At 45.3% G+C, this 23,307-nt stretch overlaps 1 protein-coding gene and 1 long non-coding RNA gene across 16 annotated transcripts in view; one reads left to right on the top strand and one right to left on the bottom strand.

The window, feature by feature from the left end:
- FBRSL1 (fibrosin like 1) overlaps nucleotides 1-23,307 on the top strand; it is a 289,992-nt gene that overhangs the window by 132,701 nt on the left and 133,984 nt on the right. For 14 of the 15 annotated variants that reach the window (XM_074205178.1, XM_074205190.1, XM_074205185.1 and 11 more), the window contains exon 4: nucleotides 11,208-11,243. The exons of the other annotated variant lie outside the window; for it this stretch is intronic. In XM_074205178.1, coding sequence (XP_074061279.1) covers nucleotides 11,208-11,243 — 36 coding nt within the window. The remainder of the gene's footprint in view (nucleotides 1-11,207; nucleotides 11,244-23,307) is intronic. 15 annotated transcript variants of the gene reach the window in all.
- On the bottom strand, nucleotides 18,231-19,784 carry LOC141501305 (uncharacterized). The gene is made up of 3 exons (XR_012472203.1): nucleotides 19,621-19,784; nucleotides 19,112-19,198; nucleotides 18,231-18,376 (listed from the first exon to the last, which is right to left on the bottom strand). It is a non-coding gene; the product is annotated as an uncharacterized LOC141501305 (long non-coding RNA).

Genomic DNA, 23,307 nt, shown 5'->3' with positions numbered 1-23,307 from the left:
AACATGCCTGATAAGTGGTCCTGCCGTGGAACTTTGTTTGCAGAGTTCAAGGGTGAAGAGAGTCCCCTGCACCCTGCAGAGCCCCATTAACTTGAACTATTTTGGAAGTTTTTCTTGACCTCAGTCCTAAATCTGCCGTGTGTGTGTGTGTGTGTGTGTGTGTGTGTGTAGCATTTTCAGTCACATCCAATTTTAATTTACCATTTTCTTCTCTAGCTTGAGGTAAATGGGATGAAATGACTTGCCCAGAGTCACCCAGCAAGTTAAGTGTCAGGCTAGATTTGAACTCAGGAAGATGAGTCTTCCTGACTCAGGGCTGGCCAGAGAGGGAGAAGGGAGAAAGGAGGAGGAAAGTGAAGCCTGCGAGAACCCTTAGAACTCATCAAGGTGAACTGCTGTCTAGATATTCTTCCCCACCTCTTTGCTTGCCATGGTGATTTTTAAAATCTTACATAGAAGACCTTACATTCCCCCTTGATTTCATCTTAGTAGGTTAAGTCCTCTTAACTGCCGAGATCTGTGTCTTCTAATGTGTTAACTAGGGTTCCCTGACTTTTTGTCCCCTGAAACTGGACAATCATGGATAAGCATGGATATCTACACTACTGATAAAATCAATAGGGCAGACCCAACTACAGATCCTCTGGTCTCTTCACTAAAGATCTCCTACCAAATGAACATGGAGTCATCGTTAGAACTCAAGAGGTCCAGCAAACACTGGATAGCCAGCCAAACAGTCAAACCCTTCTCCCACACTCCTCATTTTACAAATGAGGAAACCAAAGTTCAGAGACATTAAGTATTTATGAATTTCAACACAGCAATAGAAGCTCTGGGGATACGAGTGGCCCCTTCTCCTCCAGGAGTTGACTGATTTTATTCTGTTTACATTTTGTTCTTACATATCCACTGTTTGGGTCAACCATACAATCAGCTGTAAACCTGCCTAATTGTGTTATTTCTTAGCTTTTGTCTCTATATGATCTCTATGAATCCCATATCAACTACTTTACTAAAAATCTAAGTAAGCCAAATCTGACATTCCTCGATCTGCCGTCTAATATTCCCATCCAAACATGAAATTAAGTTAGTCTGGCATGACTTGTTCTTGTGAAGCAATGTTGACTTTTCAGGATCTCTGCTTCCTTTTCAGAATATTATGAAACTTTCTTATTAATAATCCTTTCTCTTGCCAGGAATTAAGGACAACTTCACTGGATGGTTTGCAGATTTTTCTCTTTTCAATTTTTGTAACAGGAAAACATTGGCTCTTCTCAAGTCCTTAAGTTCTGTTGTATCTCTCCCATTCTCCAGTCTTTCAGAGGTCACTGATAGTGGTTCATCAATAACCTCTGCCAAGTTTTTTTTAATACCTTTGGATACTAATCATCCACATGTTGTTCATTTCTCAGTCATGTGTGACCCAGCCTGCGGTTTTCTTGCAAAGATACTAGAGTGGTTTGCCATTTTCTTCTGCATCTCATTTTAGAAATGAGGCAAACAGGGTTACGTGACTTATCTGGGATCACACAGCTAAGAATCTGAGGCTAGATTTGAACTCAGGTCTTCCTGACTCTGTGCCTAGATATGACTATTTCCACTACAACAACCAACTGCCCTTGATCATCCATACCTACTTATTTTGAATTTCAGGCATTTTCAGTCCAAGAATCATTCTCTCTGTTGTCTTTTATCACTTCCCATGCATACTAAACAATGGTTTCAACCCTTTTAAAATCTTTTTTTTCCCTTTAAGCTATATATTAAAAAAAAAAACAACCTAACAAACCCTTGTGGTCCCCTTAGTCTTAATTGCTGCCTCCACTCATTCTAGGTTTTAGGGGTGCTAACGCTAGACTTACCATATTGTCATATCTATCTTCCATTATCGGCCCTCTTATTTAAGAATCTTAAGTTGGCTAACTTGTCTTCTTGCTTTCATACCAATCTCTTTTTCCTAACTTCTTTTTGTTATTTATTATATTTGTTATATTTTTTTAGGTTTTAGCAAGGCAATGGAGTTAAGTGGCTTGCCCCAGGCCACTAAGCCAGGTAATTATTAAGTATCTGAGGCCGGATTTGAACTCAGGTCCTCCTGATTCCAGGGCCAGTGCTCTATCCACAGTGCCACCTTGCCCCCTCCAATAGCAATCTCTTTAGATAATCTGACTACTCTCACTGTTCTTTCTTTCAGAATTCTTTCCCTTTATGTCCTTAGAACTTAATTCTTGAGAGCATCCCAGTGTTTAAGTTTTCATTTTCATAAAGATTCATTTTTTCCTATCACCCACTGAAAAAGCAAGAAACATAAAAATTCCTGTTGAATAGAGATAGCTATATAGATATAGATATAGACACATGTCTGTCTCTGAAAAATGCCTGTGTTGGCTATTTGTGTACTCACTAAGAACATTATCTCTCTATTTGAAGATGGACAACCAGGTAGCACAGTGGAGAGAGAATTGGATAGGAGTCAAGACATTTAACTATGTGACCTTGGGCAAATCACTTAAACCTTGTCAGCCTTGGTTTCCATGTTTGTAAAAGGAATATAATAACAGCTCTGACCTCCCAGAGTTCTTGTGAGAATCAGATGATATGTTTATAAAGTATTTTTGTAAACCTTTAAAGCATAACATTAATGGTGGTAGTGGTTTCATAATGGATTTTCTAGAATGATGGTTGGTCTTGCTGAACAGGTTCTAAGTCTTTTAGAGTTGTTTATATTTGCAAAATTATTGTCATTTTATAACTTGTTCTCCTGGTTCTGCTCAGTTTGCTTTGCTTCAGTTAATACAAGTCTTCCTAAGTTTCTCTGAAATTGTCCCTTTAATTATGTCTTAAAGTAATCTTCCAATATATTCATCTACCATAGATTGTTCAGCCATTCCTCATTTCATGCGCACCTCCGCCATTTCCGGTTCTTAGCCATCTCAGAATGAGCTGCTATACATACCCAATGTCCCAAATGTTTTAGCATAATTTAAAGTTTTAATAGCTTAAGACTGCTCTAAGACTTTTGGGACACCTTATATTTTTGTATATATGGCTCCTTCATCTTGATCCTTTAATGGTGGGAGTTGGGAGGGAATTAATCACTCTGGTCTTGCTGGGTCAAAGGGTGCCCCCAGCTTTAGTCATTTTTGCTTCCCGTTGACTGAATTTGTAGTTTAGTCTGAGGTAGCACCCCTCTCTTCTGTCTAATTTGACTGACACATGCTGTCCTGAGATCTAGAGGATATGTAAGGCAACACCCAGCTTCACTTCTGTATCCCAAATTCCCTTCCAGTGTTCCCATTATTTAAATCAGGTCATAATAACAGTTCTCTCTTATTGATTCCTCTATCTTCTGGAGCATAAAATCATCATTAGGCAAGCCAGTAACTTGATTTGGACAAAGAGTGAGAACTTAACACTTGTTCCTTCCTTCCCCCACCCCATCCCATTTCCATTCCCCAGCACCACTTCATCATCTTTTTGCAAGGCTTAGGGGAGGGAGAAAGGATTCAATAAGCACTGTATGACAGACATATTTTATGTTTGTATTTATATGTCACTGTGACGTGTGTGTGTGTGTGTGTGTGTGTGTGTGTGTAGGTATATATAATATGTTTGATCATCCTTACAACTCTGGGAGGTAAATATCATTATTATCCCTCATTTTATAGATGGGGAAACTGAGGCACGGAGTGGGTCTCACAGTTAGGAATTGTCTGCCATCAGATTTCAACTCATTTCTGTCTGCAGAACCATCACCATATCCACTGCACTACTTAGCTCTATGCCTTAATTACCTACTTCTCATTTCATTTGGCTGTATCCTGGTTCCAGTCAATGCTCCCTCCTTTCAGCAGACCTTTCCTTATTCTCATTGTTGTTTAGTGTTCTTTTCTCTTCCCCAAATCACTTGGTATTGAGTTTGTCTTTATTTCATAAAACATGATTATGTACCTGTTGGTAGGGGTGTACCACCTCCCCACCAATACCACCCTGCAATGGGATGATGGATTGAAGGTCCTGAGCCTGTCCTGGAGAAGAGGAGACTAGGGTGATGAGGGGTTGTTGTCCTGCTGGGAAGGGACCAGTTCTGGGGGGGTCACTGAGAAGAGGCCAGTCAGTGCTGCTATTAGAAGGAACTTGCTGACGGTGGGAACTGTCCCAGAGTTGAAGAAGCAGAGGTCGGGAGTCATCATTCTTGCACCCTGGACCTTAGGCTCAGGTGCCCCACAGAATCCGGTTATCCTCATTAGATTTGATGGAGTTTGAGAGTCTCTCTGGCCAGACTCAGAGACGTGCCCCAGGAAGACAGTTGACCTCTCCATTGTAGAGGTCTGGGTAGTCAGGGACCATTCATCTGTGTTGGGGGTCACTGCCCTCTAGCCATCCAGACGCCATGACCCCAGACAAAGCTTTGGCCTGTTTCCCAAACAGAATTTTCTTCTGCACCCAGGGGCTGGAGAATGGGGAGCAGGGAGTGACCTCATTCTGTAAGTGTGGGGCCCTGGACCCCTACCAATTGTATTCCGGCTGTTGTGCCAGGGTCTGTGGGGCATCGGAGTCCACTAAGGCCTTTACAGGAAGGCCTCTCTCCCTGACCGGTCCCTTAACAAGGGATGGGGCTAATGGATTTTCTCCCAGACTTCATTGAATGGCTCTTCCTTCATTATCATTTAAATAGGACTGGGTTGGTGGGGCAGCCTGATAATTGGGCCGTGGTGGGGGGTGGGAGGTGTCCTGGATAATGGGGACCTGAGGGGAGGCCCTCCCGGATAATGGGGACTTTGGGGGAGGGTGGGCCATTCAGATAATTAGGGCCATGGGGGCACTCAAGGAAGACTGGGATTGGGGGGAGAGTTGCCGGGGGTAATTGTTGTGTATTCTCAATTTTGTCACCACACGATGGGAACACGGAGTAATAATTGTATGTGTTGGGGGCTGGAGAGATAGCAGGACTGGCCTAGTTAGCAGGAGCTCTGGCCTAATTGCCCGGGCCTGATGAATGAAGACGGATTCCAGGCACAGCTTGGGCTCAGTGTGAGGGCTGGGACAGAGGACCAAATTGCCAATTATGGGTCCTGGACAGGGCTGGCAGGTGGGGCCTCAGTGGGGGGCTGGGGGGCCTTGGAAGGAAAGAAAGCCTCCCCAAGGGGGGTTAGGGACTGGGGGAGGGCCTTTGGACAACAGCTGGACCGGCTGTCCCCTCCCCCAGGCTCCTGGAGAACTCTGCCAGAGGGGACAGGAGCCTTTGAGGAGCCCCAGGATGCCTGTTCCCCCTAATCTTGGAGTCATCGATGACTCTTCGACATCCCTCTCTCCCTTTCGCCGGAGGGCTGAAATGGTCCTCAGAAGCCTTCTATCCAAATCTCCTCATTAAACTTGGGGAAACTGAGGCGCTGAGCGCCTGTGGGACCTGGGCAGGTCATCAAGTCCTGTGGCTTCCTCCCCTTTTGTCACTCTCTCCACTTCTTCTGTCCTGGACTCTTAGGAAAGCATCTTTAGTGGTTCCCCAGCCTCTCCAGTCCATCCTTAAACTCTTAGTGTCACAGACTGGAACTGGAAGGGACCCCAGACACCATGCACTCTGCCCTGGACCTTAGATGTTAAGGGATTTCTAGGTCCCATGGGTAGATAAGTCAGTGTCAGAGGCACCACCTCTCTGGGGCACCTGACACTGGGGATGCCCTCCTAAGATAATGCATCCTCCCCTAGGAAAAATGAGAAGGCCGGCCTCAGCGGACTCTGATTTCTCTTCCAGCTCCAGTCCATTCTCATTTCCGTCCTTCCCCCGAGTCTTGTCCTGGGCCTCCTACCTCTGGAAAATCCTCCAGGAGTTTAGTGTTGGCCAAGGACCTGCTTCCCTGACGTCAAAAACGGCTGCCCATTCTGGTCACTGTGCAAGATGCTGGGTGCCGCCCACTGCCATAAATTTTCTATTTTGCCTTTGAGAGAAATATTCCGGGAATAGGCAGCTTTCCTCCCAGGCAGGGGCCAGACCCCTGGCATCTCTCAGAATTATTCCACACATAAAATGCAATGAATCAGATGCCGCTGGGCTGAGCTAGCACAAGCTCTAGTTTCCCACTGGGGAAGGTCCAGAAAATCTTTTACCCTGTCCTTGGACTGACCAGCAAGGCTGGGCAGGCTTTAGTTATCAAGCATAGGGACACAACTGTGAACTTGGAAGCAGAAAGTCCTGGGTTCAGATTCTGGTGCCAGCAATTTTATGACCCCATGTCAAAATCATTCCTTCAACTTATGCTAGGATTTGGAGGATACAAAGGCAAAAATGAGCAGTCTCTGCCTTAATGGTGCTTACAATCTTATGAGAAACTAAATGTGCACAGAATATTAAATGTAAAGAAATACAAAATAGATTTAAAAAGTCATTAAGGAATTGAGGATACTCAGGGGGGATCAGGATAGGAGGTGACATTTGAGCTAATCTTTGGAGGGAGCCAGGGATTCAAGACTTGTATGAACAATTCAGGGATGTTCTTTTGGCTCCTCAGTTTCCACAGCTGTCAAGTGGAAATAATAATAACACCTGTCTTAACCAGGAGATTGTGAGGATCAAATAGTATAATGTAGGAAAGGTTTGAACAGAGATCATGCTCTAAAAGGTTGATGACTTGATTGTTCCTGATCGTCACCTTTGATTCATCAGTATAAGGTATACAAAGATTCAGTGGGGCAGTGCTTCTTAATCATTTTGTGTGTCCCAGGCCCCTTTGGTGTAAGTCAGAAATTTCTCTTTAGCTTTATATAGTATTAAGAGAATTGTCTGGGCACTTGATAGGTAAAAGGTAAAAAAAAAAAAAACAGGTAAAAGATGTACCTGTAGTTCCCACAGTCCAATCAGAGGCAGGATTTTGACTTCAAGTCCACTTGATTCTGAGGCTGAATCTCTTTTTGTCCAAGCCCTCTCTCATCATCATCATCATCATCATCATCATCGATCAGTTCAAGAAAAGAAACTTTAGTGTGACACTGGGGCTACTGCAGTATTCACACGAATCCATCATCTCATTGATTTTAAGGATTTGAAGCCACCAGTGCCAGCACAGCTTGTGTGACTCTCATCCAGGCCATCCTATCAGCTCACCCCAGGTGGTCCCACCTGTGCTGTTTTCCTGGAGCTCTCTTCTGACCAGTCACAGTGGGGTGCCCTCGCTGTACCTCTCTGCCTCTTACCCGATGGCTGGCCCATCTTCTCTTCCCATAACACATTTCCCGGATGACAGCTTTCATTCTTGTTCTTTTCACGTTCCTTGTTGGTTATGGCTGCCTCCCTTCTGTGGGATCTTCATTTTCAATTCTGGGTCAGCTCTTGCTTTCCATGTTTTATATACAAAGACAAAAGCAAATGAGTCCCTGCCCTCAATGAGTTGGTATTCTACTGCAGAGTAGAGCGAATACAGCGTTCCTCAGATTGAATTTTGTCTATCTTTTTAATTAGGACAGGTAGGTGATGCAGTGGCTAGAACGCTGAACCCAGAGTCAGACACTTACCAGCTGTGTGACCGTAGATAAGTCATTTCTCCCTGTTTGCTTCAGTTTCCTCATCTGTAAAATGAGCTGGAGAAGGAAATGGCAAAACCACTCCAGTATTTTTTCCAGGAAAACTCCAAATGGGGTCACAAAGAAAACTGAAATCAGCAACAACAACAATCTTTTCAATTTTTACACATACATACAGCCCTGAGTGAATGGGTCCAAAAAAATGTAGGGGCTAGTGGGGGGTGGGGGATTGAAAGGAAATGAATGAAACCCAACTCTCAGCAGGACTAAGGAATCAATGAGGCAGTTCAGAGCTGGGCTTTGACTGTTCCAAAGAAACACACCCCTCCTGCCTTCCCCACCTCCCTCCAGAGCTTCTCCTCTGAAAAGGGCCTTCTGTCTGCCCGGGGAAGACAGGGCCTCTCCCCAAGAGCCTGGATCCTCCCAGAGGACCGGTCATTAGCAAACAGCCCCAAAGACATTCACTTCTCCTTGGCTCATAGTTGCTGCCCCTTGGGTTCCCCCCAACCCTTTCCCTATTTGTTTATATCTTCTGCTGACTGTGGAGTCAGATCTGTCAATCCATAAGCATTTCTTCAGCTTTTACTTGGATAGCTAGGGTAGAGAGGGCAAGGGACCCCTGAGTTCAAATCTAGCCTCAGACACTCTTAGCAACTTGGGGCGAATCTGTCTGTTTCAGTTTCGTCCTCTGTAAAATGGGGGAAATAACAGCATTGACCTAATCAAATTTTAGTGAACTTCAGGGCTATAGCATCATCATCATTCAGAAATACTTAAAGTATAATTACTTTTCCTTAAAGTAACTTGCATTTAAGTGCTATATCATCATGATCATTATTTTATTTTAGTTTTAGTTTTTGCAAGGTAGTGGGGCTAAATGACTTGCCCAAAGTCACACAGCTAGGTAACAGTTAAGTGTCTGAGGTCATATTTGAACTCAGGTCCTCCTGACTCCAGGACCGGGGCTCTATCCACTGTGCCACCTAGCCTCCCCCATCACCGTCATTGTTGCATGCTAGCCACTGGAAATTCAGAAGTACCTTAAAGTAACTTACATTTTCTAGGGGGAGGCATCTAAGCTCTCAGAGTTCAGAAGATAACCACCTCTTTTTCCAGACGAGGAGCCTGAGATCCAGAGAGGACCACAGATTTGGAATCTCATAGAGGAAGCATAGGATGATTGATTTAAAGCTCAAGAAAGAGGTCATGGGGCAGCTAGGTGGTGCAGTGGATAGAGCACCGGCTCTGGAGACAGGAGGACCTGAGTTCAAATCTGGTCTCAGACACTTAATAATGACCTAGCTGTGTGGCCTTGGGCAAGACACTTAACCCCATTTGCCTTGCAAAAAAAAAACTAAAAAAAAAAGAAAAGAAAGAGGTCATCTAGTGGAGGCCTTAGCAATTCATTAACCCGCCCCAAGGTTCATATCTCTAAAGCAGTGGAGCCAGAATTTTAACCAAGGTCCGTTTTCTCTAGGTCTGCAGCTCTTTCCACAGCCCCATCCTGTCAATGCCTTTCCTTTCCCTTTAGAGCCAGGGATTTTGTACATGTCCCTTTAAATAAAAAAAAAGTTTTACATAACACTAAGACCTTGTTAATATTCAGGAGAGGTGGCCAGCTATTGCAGGCTGAAATCCAAATTGGAGGGGCCATATGAGAAAGTGAGAGCCCTGGAATTTCTAGGTCAGGTCTGGAGACAGTGGAGATGGGGGCTTTATTTGAGGTGGGAGGAAACTCCATCCCTGGTCTATTTGGTCCCATTCCTCCAGCTCCCCATTCTCTCTTCACTCCAGCCCCATCCCTAGTTCTCATCTCCAATTCTAATAGGTAGAAACCACAAGGAACTTGTGATTTGGGGAGGGGGCAGTTTCCACTTGGGAGAGGGTCCAGACAAGTATCTACCCTTTATTTATTTCCAGCCCTGGAGAGGTTTGGCAGTGAGCTCAACCTAGCATTACCTCACCCATCCCTCTCCTTCCTACGCCCCCCAACCCTCACCCCGGGCTGTTCCATCTGGATCCCCCCCTCCCCATCTCTGTTTTTCAATTCAAAAAGCCATTTCTTAAAAGGTCTATTCCTCAGGGCATTCTTTTATACTTTTGAGTTGGATGTCTGCAAAATTATGGTCCAGGAATTATATCTAGCCTACAGCTTGTTTTTAGGAGCTAAGAATGTTTTTAAAGACAATAAAAACCATTTATAAGTCAGTGAGCCAAAGCATTTGTGTGCTGACCCCTGCTCTTGAGTGATGATTAGACCCATAGAATTGCAGCATTTCACATTTGGAAGAGGTAGCTTTGGCCATATGATCCAACCCATCCATGTACAAAAATGAATCTCCTTTGGGGCACTGACTTTTGCTTGCAAATATCCAAGGATGGGATCCTATTATCCTATTATCCCCATCGTGTTCTTTGGTATGACTAATTAGAGGGAAATTTTTCCCAACATCAAGATTATATTTGCTGCTTTTCATCTTCCCCTGATAACTCCCACTTTGACCTATGGTTCTGATGATAATAGCCATCAGAATAGATGATGATGTGTTCCTTCATTCTTTTGAGAAAGAAGTAGGGGCCTATGGTGCATGTCCTAGGATTTGGCAACTGTGTGGGTTGTTTTCTTTTGTCTGAAAGGGAATGGTTGGGTCACAGCGTCTAACCATAAATTACTTTAATCGCAAAAGGTGTAAATAAGACAATAATAAAATTTTCCCATAAAAAGGGGAGGCAGTTGGTTGGGATACCAAGGTGAAACAATACCATCTCTCCCCTCAGAGAGCTTTTAATTTAAGGTTGTGTGTTTACTAATACAAGAAAAAAAACATAGCTGTATGATAAAGAATAGAACGTCCGGAGTGTCCCCAAAGTCTTGGTGCAGTGTTGAGCTGTTAAAGTATAGAAACTGAGGAAAAATTAATCAGTTTAAGGTTTAATAACTTAAAACTGCCTCGGGACCTTGGGGATGCCCTGAATAAGGGTGTATAGGAAGACCAAGACTTATATAAAGTCAAGGCATAATATAAATACTTTCAAGAGGATGGAAGATAAGAGAATTATGGATCTGGAACTAGAAGGGGCCTCAGAGCTCATCAGATCACCCTCCTTCCCATTTTCCAGATGAGTTACCTGAGGCCCATGTTAAGGGTGCCTACAGAATTTGAACCCAGATCCTCAAATCTCTTCACTATGCTAAACTACCACTCCTCCCAGAAATGGAGAGTTTAGTGCCAGCAGATAGTGTGTGTGTGAAGGGGATAATGTGAAATAAGGTTGGAAGGGTTGGGCCAGGTGGGAGAGAGCCTCAGGTGCCGTGCCCAGAGGTTGTATTTTGCCTTATGGGCAGTAGGGAGCCATGGAAGGTTATTGAACAGAGAAGGGACACAGACCCAGTGTTCTGGGAGAGCGTTCAAGCTGAGATATCTAGAAGCGAGGGGCTTTGAGAGCAGTAGTTCCTGAAATCCTTCAGCCAGGGCTTGGGCCATTTCAAGAGTTCAACTTTGCAAGCGTTTATTCAGCCCCCGTTAGATAAGCTGGCAACTAGGATTGCAAAGACAAAGCCAAGACCCCTCCCCTCAAAGAGCTTACATTCTAACAGAATGTTCTAACAGAAACTTAGACCTTTCCAATTCTGCTATTTCCTGTGGTATGACCTGCCTATCATTGACTGGCTGTCCTTCCTCCCACAGAGCTCTGCGCAAGCTTTCTCAGGACGAGGCTATTCCGTAAGTCACTTAATACCTCTTTGTGTCTTTCTGTTTTTGATCATTGCAATCTAGAAAACTAAGGAATGATGGGGAAATTGGGGAGGGGTGGTGGAGAGGGCCTGGGCTGCTCAGGAGCACTCACCTGTGTTGGTGGCGTTCGCAGACTAGCTTCCTTCGCCGCTTGTACAAGGTGACCAGAGGTGTCCTTTGGTGTGGATGTGGGCAGGGAGCATACCCCAAGGATATTGATCTGATTTTAACCTATACAGAACCTGAGCTTATAAGGTAGGAAAAGGATGAGGCCATGTCCTTGTTCAGGTCGCCATCTGCCTCACCTCCAACCCAGCTTCTCCCTCTCTCAGTTTCTCTCCTGGACCTGGCTCTCTCCTAGTTCCCATTTCCATCGCCTTTGGAGCCAAGTGGCAAATTTCCAAGGAATTTTTCACCTTGAAAAGCATCTTGGCCAAGTGTGATTTGACGTCCACCAGATATATTTTAGGTGGTCATCAAATGTATGTCAGCTGCTTGCGTAATGTGTGTCTGAGCTCTCCCTAAGAACACATCTGCCCATAACAGTGGGATCTGGGGAAAGTGTTCTTTTTCTCCAGCAGCTCTTTCCCAGAACACTTTTGAATCACAGTGGGGACTGGGTCAGCGGGGGTTAGATATGGCTATTTGTTCTGAATCAGAATAGGAGAGGATCAGCGCTGTGGCCCGGGGCCTCCACTTCATATGAACTGGACGATATTTCCTATCTATCTCCAGAGGTCAAAGATGGGGAGAAAGTTGGGGGTTCATAAGGAGGAAAGGATTGATCGCTTTTGTATGCTCTGTCACAAAAACACCCGCTCCAAAATGTACACCCTGAGTCCAGTACCTCTCTCTGGTAGGAGGTGGTGCTGTCTTTCATTGTAGTCCTCTGGAATCATGGTTGGCCTAGCCTGTCTCAATGAGATTAACTCTTTGAAAATTGTTCACTTTTACCTTCGTGTTGTGAGTGATAGTAGGTTGACACAGAAATTGTTCCTCCTCCCTAGAATGCTTCTCTCTGTTAGAATGAGCTCCCCAGGGGCACAAGAACTCAGACTGGAAGGGCCACTGCTCCCCTCCTCACTCTTACTGGGCTCTCATCTGAGGAACTGAGAACATTTTAAATGACCCAGTCAGTTTTGTTACGATGCTGGAAGCATTTGTCCTTGAAACATCTTAGTCCTACAAGATGAATTGAAATTGAGAGTAATCTTGATTCTGGATGCTTGATTCCCTAGCCCTGGTTATCCTGACCAGAACCAAGGGCCAGACTGACCATGGACAGGTACCATGACAAGCCAAACTTCAGGCCACAGGCCAATGTAGAATGCAACAAACTAGGTTCCCTGAGGGCTTAGAGTTTTCATTTGGTAGGGTTACTTGGAATCTAGATGGCGGGGAGGCAGCAGAGCTGGAGAATCAGTTTGGGGAAGATCAGCTGTAACCTTATGGACCTCTTCCAGCTCAGCAACCTGAATCAGTGAAGGGGTTGAGGGATGTGAAGAAAGACCTAGTCCTGTTGTTAGAATGGACAGACCTTCCTTGGCCAGTCTTTGCTCTTTTACATGTTTTCTCTCCGTCTCTCTCCCTCCCGCCCTCCCTGCATTTGCCCAGTCCTTGCCGTCCTATGTTCTTTTGTTAACTGCCGGCCTTCATGCATACTCACAGACCAGCTCTTAGCAATAGAGAGCCTGGGAATTCAAACCTCTGCAGGCCGTATTGGGGATGACCGGTGGGCCATAACACAGAGACAGTTCTTTCCTCACATTCAAGCACACTCACACTTAGGGATACAAAGATATATGTGTTCTTGCTCTTCAGATTTCTCCCCTGCAAATGATTCAGTTGTCATTCGGGTAACTCCTTTCAAAGGGAAGGTGACCTCCAACCTCCCTGATTGTTCTTTTTTTTCTTCTTCTCTCTCCTTTTTTACCTTTCCCATCTCCTTTCTTCTTAGCTCTCCCTCCTCTCCCTTCCCCCCTCCTAATCCTCTCTACTTCCCCTCTTCTTCCTCTCTTTCCTTCTCCCTTGACTTTCTTTTCTTCTTTCTTACATCTCTTCCCCCAGATCTGCTTCCCATTAAACAGTATCCTGCTTCTAATTAGGTTGAAAAGTGCCTATAAATTTTCCCTGGTTGCCTTGTCCATAAATAGACTTGGGCCTGGCTGACTAACTAACTGGCTAGTTTTCCTAGGGCTGAGTCAGTGGCCCTGGTTTGGGGTGCCAGGGGGTTTTGTGGTACCCCACTGTTTTTATGGCCAGAAATCACAATGGGATGACAATTCATACCATCCTCTTTCCCTAGTGCTTCCTGAAACCCTCCTCTGGTTCTCCCTGTTCAGTTTTATTTTGTCTTCTCTTCTTCTCTACAAGTGACTGTCGTCTTCTGGTTAGGCCAGGGACCAAGAGAGGAACCCCAAGGTCAAAGCTGGGCCCTCAGCGAGGTGCTGCTCTTTTTGCTGTCTCCAGCCGCAGCTCCCAAGGCCTGTCGTTCATTTTCTTCAGGAGTCATTCCAGGAACCTCCCTTGCTTTCCTCTCTCCTCTCTTGGTGGATAAATCCCACAGAAATACCTTGCCTTTGTTTCCACCCAATTTCAACACTGATGGCTCCAACTCTGGAGCAATCTGATGGAAAATTCCAGCCTAAGGAAGGGATTAAAGCTGGGTTTGCCTGTTTTGCTGCTGTGTTCAGGCCTACTGAAGGCCACAGAAGTCCATCCTTGGACTTCTGAGGAATCTTCATTGACCTTCCCCCAAAGTCCCCCACCCCTGCTCTTTGAAGCAGGGCCACTATAAACAACAGGCAACTGAATTTGTAATAGTCCTTGTCGGATCCATAACCTTGGTTTTGTTTTTCAGAAGGGAAAAATGTTCAGTCAGTCAGTGAACCAAACAGTATTTTTTTTGCTATGATACAAAAATAGTCGAATAACAGACTAATGTGGGACACAAAATATGTTATAAAGGTAAATTAGCTTCTAACAGAACTCTGTCAGCAATCAGGATAATGGAGTGGTTGACTCCATTTAACCAGAATTTCTGTGTTAATGGTAGTATCCCATTGTAGAAGGACCTGACATAACTTATTTCCTCAAGTCCTAACTGAAATTCCACCTTCTACCAGGAACTGCTCCTGGTCTTCTTTAAATCCGATACATTTCCTCATTTGATTATTTTGTGTCTGTCTTTTTGTACTTGATTGTTTGAATGTTGTCTTCCCCATTAGTGCCTGAGGGCTTTGAGGACAAAGATTGTCTTTTGCCTTTTTATCTTGCCAGAGTATATGGCACATAGTAGGAGTTTAATGTTTTTTGAGTGACTCAGTGGTCCTGATGAAAAGTTTAAGACTAATACATTTCAGGGGCAGCTAGGTGGTGCAGCGGATAGAGCACCGGCCCTGGAGTCAGGAGGACCTGAGTTCAAATCCAACCTCAGACACTTAATAATTACCTAGCTGTGTGGCCTTGGGCAAGTCACTTAACCCCACTTGCCCTGCAAAAAATCTAAAAAAAAAAGTAATACATTTCAAACACCCCAGTTCCTCTTAGGTCCATACTGCCCCTTTCAGGTTGGAGTCTCCAGTCTCCTCACGTTTAAGAGACACCCTGGAAATTATAATGGACCCCCTGTCTCCCAAAATAGTAGGATAAGGACAGGCATAGGCCACAGTGAGAAAGTGTGGAAGCTTTTGGTGGCTCTCTGGTCTCAGCTGCAGTGGCCAACAGGACAGTAGGGTCATTGCTTCCAAAATTTCCTCTTTAGCCTCAGACAATTGATAATTACCTATCTATGTGACCTTGACCAAGTCACTGAACCCCATTGCCTTGCAAAATAAAAAGAAAAAAAAGAAAAACAGAATTTCCTCTGTAGGGTTTGCATTTGTCTCCCATATTAGCACGAGCACTATAGATAGATGACCCCAAAGGGGGCACTTGACTATCACCAATATAATTGGTATTGGTCCTCCCTGCCCTCCTTTGTTCTTCAGAAGGAATACCAGTCACTCCTGCTTCTGATGTCACAGCTATCTAATGAATACTGACTGTATTGGTATTGATGCTAACTGGAAATTGTCCCCTGGCCTGATGGGCTTTTTGAAAACACTGGCCCCTGTGGACATCTCCCCTACATGTCTATGAGCTGCCTTCTCTTCTAAGGTTGGCACTAAAGTCCATCCCAGCTGACTAGGAATGGAAGAAGGGAGGATGGAGCACCCTCTGTCACATAGTCATCCAGCATGCCTATTTGACCCATCATGGTCACACAATCATAGGGCTAGAAAACTCCTCTGAGATGGGATAATCTATCTATGGAGTCACAAGGCATGAATTCAAATCCTGATCATCACTACCTCTCTAGGCCTCAATTTCTTCCTCTCTACAAACGAGGTGACTTCTAAAGTCCTTTTCCATAATTGGCATCAGGGTGTTCTAAGTTCAGATCTTACCTTATACACTCTAAATCCTTGTGACCCTGACCAAATCAGTTAACTTCTCTCAACCTCAGTTTTCCTACATCTAAAATGAGAATAATAGCATTATCCTCCAAGAATTGTTATGAGACTTAAATAAGATAATGTCCATTAAGCATTTTGCAAACCTTAAAACAATGTATGTTTTAGCTCTTGTTAATTTTAAGTTTTGAATTCTGAATTTGCCCTTCCCGTACCTCCCCCTCTCTCTAAGATGGTAAACCATCAGTTATAGGTTATATATAGGCAGTTAAGTAAAACATTTCCATACCAGTCATTTTGTATAAGAAGATATGAATAAAAGAAAAAATGAAAGGAAGAAACTAAAAATTGGTATACTTCAGATTCTTCAATATGAGTTCTTTCTCTGGAGGGTGGGGTATAGTATGATAGTAGATTTCATCATTATCCTTTGGGTTTGTCTTGGATCATTGTATTCTAAGAATGGCCAAGTCATTCATAGTTCTTTATTGAACAATATTGCTGTTACTGTGTACCACAGTCTCCAGTTTCTGCTCACTTCACTTTGCATCTGTTCATATAAATGTTTCCAGGCTTTTCTAAAATGCTTCTGCTTGTCATTTTTTTTATAGCACAATAGTATTCCATTACCATCATATACCACAGTTGTTTAACCATTCCCTAATTGATGGCATCCCTTCAATTTCCAATTCTTAGCATCACAAAAAGAACAAAATAAAGTTTTCTAAGAACAGAGACTTTTTTCTTTTTAGATTTTTATTTCCAGTCTAGTTCCTTGCGTTTAATTTAAAAAACAAAAAAATCCAACCTGTGATTTCATTCCTGGCAAGGGATTACTTATAAAAATCAGCCCCTTCTCTGAAATTTAGCAAGTTAGCTGGTACTGAGAGGCTGTAGGGTCCTATAACTAGAACAAGAGAGGAGGAAACTGATGGATGAGGTGACTTAGTGTCACCAAAGGTGAGAGATGGGACTTGGCCCCGGGCCTTCCTGCCATTCCCCCCTCACCCCCCACCCCCTTCCCATTAGCCAGGTGGCTGACAAGTGACCGTTCAATTCAGCTTTTGATTGAAGACCCTTGGTGATTGGAAGCCCACTCTATGCTGAGGCAGCTTGTTTGGCCTAAAAGTTTCCCTCTTCCCTTAGACACAGTTCCAACATCCCCAGTATCTTCCTTTTACCAGATTAAACATCTCCAATGCTTTCACCTGGTGGGGTATCCAAAGCCACCCCTTGATACTCTTCTTCAGAAGCCTGGTGCAGGTTTTCTTATTTCTCTTATTTCAGTCTCAATATTCTGAATTTTATGTCTTTCCTATTAGGTCAAAGCTATTTCTGCTTTGCGGCTATAAGACCTGCCCTGTTACCCGACCCCTACTCCAGCCTGGCAGGGTGGGGAGGGGGCTGTGTCCCTTTATCCCTTAATAAGAGAGAATCCCTTCCCCACCATGCTGCCCCCAGCCTCCCAGGTGCAGCCTCTGCCCGGTCCTCCCTCCCTCCCGGCCCTCCCTCCCTCCCGGCCCTCCCTCCCTCCCGGCCCTCCCTCCCTCCCGGCCCTCCCTCCCCCCTGGTCCTCCCTCCCTCCCGGCCCTCCCTCCCCCTGGTCCTCCCTCCCTCCGCCTGGTCCTCCCTCCGACCTGGTCCTCCCTCCCCCCGCCTGGCCCTCCCTCCCCTCCGCCTGGCCCTCCCTCCCCCCCCGCCTGGCCCTCCCTCCCCTCCCGCCTGGTCCTCCCTCCCTCCCGCCTGGTCCTCCCTCCCTCCCGCCTGGTCCTCCCTCCCTCCGCCTGGTCCTCCCTCCCTCTGCCTGGCCCTCCCCCCGACCTGGTCCTCCCTCCCCCCGACCTGGTCCTCCCTCCACCTGGTCCCCCCCACTACTCAAATGAGTAACAGAAGCAGATGGCCCAGCAGGAGGCCATCAGAAACAGTGACAGCCCCGGCCTCTCCCTGGAGGTTGAAACCGCTTTACACAGGGCCCCAGGGGCCTGTCCAACTGAAAGGATGATTTGTCTGGCCCCGTGTGTGGCCTCCCGAGCCCTGCTCACTGCCCACCTCCTGACTGTTCCCCTCACTTCCTCCCATGACTCCTGATTTCCCACCCTGGCCCCAGGGCCCTCTCCTGCCCCCCCACCTTGACCCACTGGCTGACCCTTCACTGTGTCTGCTGCTGCCCATCTCCTCCTTGGTCCTCTGATGACTCCACTGGCTGTAGATTCACATGCCCTCTCCTCCCCTCCACCTTATAGGCAGGTCTTAACTCAGGATTGTCTCCAGGGAAAACTAGGGCCAAGCTTCTGGCCTTCTCAGGAGATCAACCAGCCATCAGGTGCATTGGGCCCTTCAGGACAGCCACTTAGGCTCCCCCACCAATCACCATCTTCCATTTGTCCTTCTTCCATCACTGAACCTTGCCTGTTGGTAAAGAGAGAGGAGACCATCCTCTTTGAAGACCACCCTCATCCTTCTTAAGATATCTTGGGTCTGGGGCAGCCTCTAGAGACTATCTAAAGCCCAATGCTGCTGTTTTACTGAGAAGGAAACCGAGGCTTAGAGAGAGAGGAATTTTTCAATTTTATCACCATTCATTTACTGGTCTCTCCGTGGCTGAGCATCTCATCCTTCACTGGCTCGTTCCTCATTGTCCCTTGGACTCTGAAGCTCCCATCTCTGCTAAGGAAGGTATTAGGAAATTCATGGTACCATCAAAGAGAGAGGGAACTTCTGCAGCCTACACTCCAAGAAAATTGCAAGGGATAGTTCTTAAGGTTTGTAAAATCTTTTATCTCATTTGACCCAACTATGATGAGGAAACTGAGGCACACAGATTTAAGTCATTTGCCTAGGGTCACATAGCTTTAAGGATCTAAGGCAGTATTCGAACTCAGGACTTAATGACTCCAAGACCAGCTCTCTGTCCCCTGTATTGCCTGTGTCTCTAGTACCACTTCCATGACTGCACTGGGTTCTAGGCTGCTCTCTTAGAATCCTCACCTGTTCTTCCCACATGTAATAAACTGCTTGATTGTAAAATGGCTTGACTCCAGTTCTGAGAATCTCAAGGACACACTGTTGTTTGACACATTTTTTATGTTTGGCTTTTTTTGATTCTAATGGGTTTCACCACAGCTCCTGAGCTCCTGTCGCCTCAACCCCAAGGTTCAGCCCCACAAGATGGGGCTCTTCTCCCACTACTGTTTAGTTACCTTCAAATTGCTTCTCAGGGATTTGGGGTGATAGATTTGTCCTCTTTGTCCCATAGATACTCAAGTCTCTTTCTCCCTCTCCCCTACTCCCTGTCTCTTCCTCTGTCTCTCCCTCCTTTCTCCCTCTCCCTTCCTCTTTGTTCTCTCTCCCTCTCCTGCTCCTCCTTCTTCTCCCTTTGTTCTGTCTCTGTTCTATCTTTACCTGTTCTGTCTCTTGTCCTCCTTTGCTCTCCCTTCTCTCTCCCTCTCTGTCGTCTTTTTTTCTCTGTCTTCACAATCAATTTTCATTCTGTCAAAAAGTTTACAAGCTCCATTTGTGAACCAGAACAATTCAGTTTAGTTCATCAAGCATGTATTAATTGCCTACTCTATGCAAGACATGCTGTCAAGTCATCAATGTCATATAAATCATTCAATAAACATTTATTCAAAAACAAAGGCAAATTGAGTTCTTGCCCTCAGGGTGCTTACATTCGAATAGGGACACAGCATAAAAAAAAATAGGCACAAACACATAGTCTAAAAGTAACTGTGGAGAGTATAGGTCTAAGACTTGGAAGGGAGGAGTGGGAGAGCTCTAATATCTTTTTATATCCAAATAAAGAATTGTACTAATTTTTAGTATACCTGACATTTTTCAAACACAGAGCATTGTATCTTATTTGACTCTCACACTAACTTAGATTGGTCAAGCAAGCCATTATTACATACCTATTTTAGCCTATTATGATTTCTATTTTCCTGTGCAGAAAATATGAGGTCCATGGAGTTTCAGTGACTTGACCTTGGCCATGATACCACTAGTAGCTGTCCAAGGTGGTAATACAGCCACCCTCCAAAAGGGTAGAGGCCTCCCTATTGCACAGCAGCCAGGATTTGGGGGGGGGAGGCTTTCCTTTCCTTGTTCTGCCATACTCGCTACAGGAAACATGGGGCTCTGAGGGACTCTAATTTACTAGCAAACAGTTATCAGAGGACAAGCCTCTGGGCATAGACTAGATACCAGAGATGGAGTAACAAGAAAACATTGGAGCTTGGCAAGCAGCCGATGTTGGAAGAGCCCCCATGGGGCCTGCAGGCTGACAGCTGAGAGACCTTGGGACCAGAGAACCTGAAGACCTCAGTATCTCAGCCCCCCTCCCCGCCAGATGAAGGAGCCTCTATCCATCACTTTCCCAGTTTAGGGAGTAGCCTGGCACAGTGGAAAAATCACTGGCTTTAGAGTTGAGGGCCTGGCTTCAAATTCCACATCTTACAGTTGCTACCTGTGTGACCTCAGACACGCAATTGAAGTCCTCAGTTACCCAGGGCAGTGGTGGGTGGTGTGGGTACATCTATCAAAGAGCCAGTGTTTATTTAGTGCTTTCATTGTGAGGAGCACTGACCTCAGTGTACTGGGATTCAAAATCACAAATAATCCTTCTTTCAGGAAAGGGAACACTCAGGATTATATGAATAATTGTTTTTGTTTTATTGGGGTTGAATCAGGTGCTCCCCAAGACCTCATGGGTCAAGAGTGGGCACACTGGTGGGGAAGGAACTTCCAGGCCTCTTTAGGATTAATCAACCATGGTTGGGATTTCTCCCGGGTTCCCATGTTTAGTGGGGGGGTGCCATTGAGGACTAATGAGGGAGAAGGTTGAGAACCTGCCCAGCATCTGACCACATGTCATGATCTGTCCCTTGGAGTGGCATGACAGTCACAGCCAGACCCACGGGTGTTATGAAAGCCCACCACCAATGCAAGGAGCCAGCATCCAGAGCAGCTGGTACAGTTCCGGCAGGCAATGCCAAAATCTCTCTGCTGGCAAGGTTCCTCTATTTGTACTTAACTGGCGGTGTGTGCTCAGCAGTGACCTAAGCCATGACCTGGACCCACACAGACATCACGTGCCCCCTTCCCCACATAGTCGTCCCAGCACCAACACAACGAAGGAGATCCCAGACCAACCCTGCCACCTTCATAGCTGATCCAAGCTTTGTCGGATTTCTCAAGCTTTTAGTTACTTCTCATTCACCAGGTTTTTGTGTCTCTGTGTGTGTCTGTCCATCTGTCTTTTGGTTGTTCACTTGTAATCCCACCAAATAGGTGTTCTTATATCTAGAACAACATAGTAGGAGTTTGATATTAATTGATGATTGATTCATTTGCCTAGATTTTAGTAAATCGCTAAAAACATTCTCCCATTATTCTTATGGGAAAGATGAAGGATGTCATTTGTTGGTGGATTCCAGTCCTCCTGAGTGGTTATTGTTTCAGTATTACCTTAGACAGACTAAACAGATGGACAAGTTGGGCCCCAGTTAAGCATGCAGAGTGAGCCGACTCGCCTCTGGGAAATTTCCAAGTTCCCCCTTATGACCCCAAATTAAAGGCTTCATCTTTCTAATATCAGTATTCTACTGGTATGGTTATCTGACTCTGAGACATGCAGTTCTACCATCTCTGGAGAATTAAAAATGTGTATCAGACGGGGGAAATGGAGAGGTTGTGAGTGGACTACAGGACTGATAAGGAGAGCTGGGAAAGAGCGTAAGATAGGAGAAATGTATATTCAATGAAGAAAAGCTGGCGGGGGGAGGACTGGGGCTCTGCGTAACTCTGGATTCCTATGAAATATCATTGATTATGTCAAGGGAAAGTGAGGAAGGTCATAGTACATTGGAGGATCTCCTTGGGGTAAGCTCATTTGGAAGGAAATGGGCAGGATTCTCATGGGTCAAGATCAGCGTTTTTGGATGGCATAGCTGAGTCATTGATGTAATAGGTTTATTGGAGTCTTGTATAATTATAATTAATAATAATAATAATTGGGGCAGCTAGGTGGCGCAGTGGATGGGGGGGGGCGGCTAGGTGGTGCAGTGGATAGAGCACCAGCCCTGGGGTCCAGGAGTCCCTGAGTTCAAATCCAGTGTCAGACACTTAATAATTACCTAACTGTGGCCTTGGGCAAGCCACCTAACCCCATTGCCTTGCAAATAATAATAATAATAACAATAATGATAGTCTTTCTGGAGTGATTTAAGGTTTGCAGAGTGTTTTAAAAATCTGAGTTTCACAGTAACCCTGGAAGGGAGCTGCTGTAATCACCTCCATTTTACAGATGAGGAAACTGAGGCAAGTAGCAGTTAAGTGACTTGCTCAAGGTCTGAGGATTTGAACTGAGATTTTCCTGACACCACTGCCTCACTGCTTCACTAGAATGAATAGCATTTATGAAGCCTGTACTGTGTATAAAAAGCACCTCTATAATAGAAAAGTAAGGCAATCAAGAAACCCATAATCTAATGGGGGCCTTTGGGTCTGAGGTTCCCTGAATCAGTTTTCTTCACTGTAGCATTCCTCCCCAGCTGGAATTATCTCCTGAACTTTTACTATAGAGATCCCTTCCCCAGGCAAGGGACAGACTTATCAGGAACTTGCCTAGGTGAAGCACCAGAGATGCCTGGCCACAGAATTTGCAGAGGAAAGCCCTTACCATACGCAAATTCCCAAGGGTGGGATGAATACTTCATTTTCCTGATGCATTTCCTTAGCAAATTCTGCTCTGTATCTTTCATGCAAAGTGTGGGCTGCTATTCTTGGGCCTGGTGGGGAGGAGGCAGAGAGAGGTGAGGAGGCCTTCTCCAATGGCAGAAATAGCATCCCTAAGATCTCAAGGTTCAGACAGCCCCTGAGCCCCCTGAAGAACTATTTTCAACCCAGTGGTGACAGCGAAACTTCCCCACAGTTGGGTTGTCACCATCTATGTCTTCAGACTCTATGTTCTTGAACTTGGGGTTCTTTCTTGGAGAACCCAGACTCAGCACCCCTTGCAGAATGCTCCTAACTATCCCTGTGATTTCTGCTTTGTTCCCTACCTACCCAGTGGCTTTTGACCACTGACCAGTCAAGTGAGGGTAAGAACCAACAGTCTGTGTGCCAACGTGAAGGAAGGAAGAAGGCAAATAGATAAAAAGAAGGAAGCAGACAAATAGATATATGGATAAATAGATGATAGATGATACACATTTTAGACAAGCAAACAGATAAATGGATCAAGAGACCAAACAAAAAGACCAAGCAGGGAAGGAAGGAAGGAAGGAAGATTGTTCAAGCACTGTGAATACAAATAGAGAAGCCAAATAGTCTTCGCACCCTAGGAGCTCACCAACTAATGGGGAAACACTAGAAGTCAGTTGGAAAGGTCCCTTGCTCCTCAGGGGGCAGTAACAAAGGAGAGGAGAATGCTATTTCCACAGATAACAATCCATTCCTGCCTAGAACTTTGATAGCCAGAATGCTCTTTTCTGGGACTTCAGTAGTTGTGACTTAAAGCGACAATGTCCTAATTGCATCTCCACCATGGCCATTCCCTCCAGATGGCAACAGGACCAGCTGTAGTCTTGCCAATGCCT

Source organism: Macrotis lagotis, chromosome X, assembly GCF_037893015.1.
Source record: "Macrotis lagotis isolate mMagLag1 chromosome X, bilby.v1.9.chrom.fasta, whole genome shotgun sequence".
In the NCBI taxonomy this organism is placed as follows: Eukaryota; Metazoa; Chordata; class Mammalia; order Peramelemorphia; family Peramelidae; genus Macrotis; species Macrotis lagotis.
Note: the sequence above shows the minus strand (reverse complement) of the source record. Positions and strands in the feature narration are given on the sequence as shown.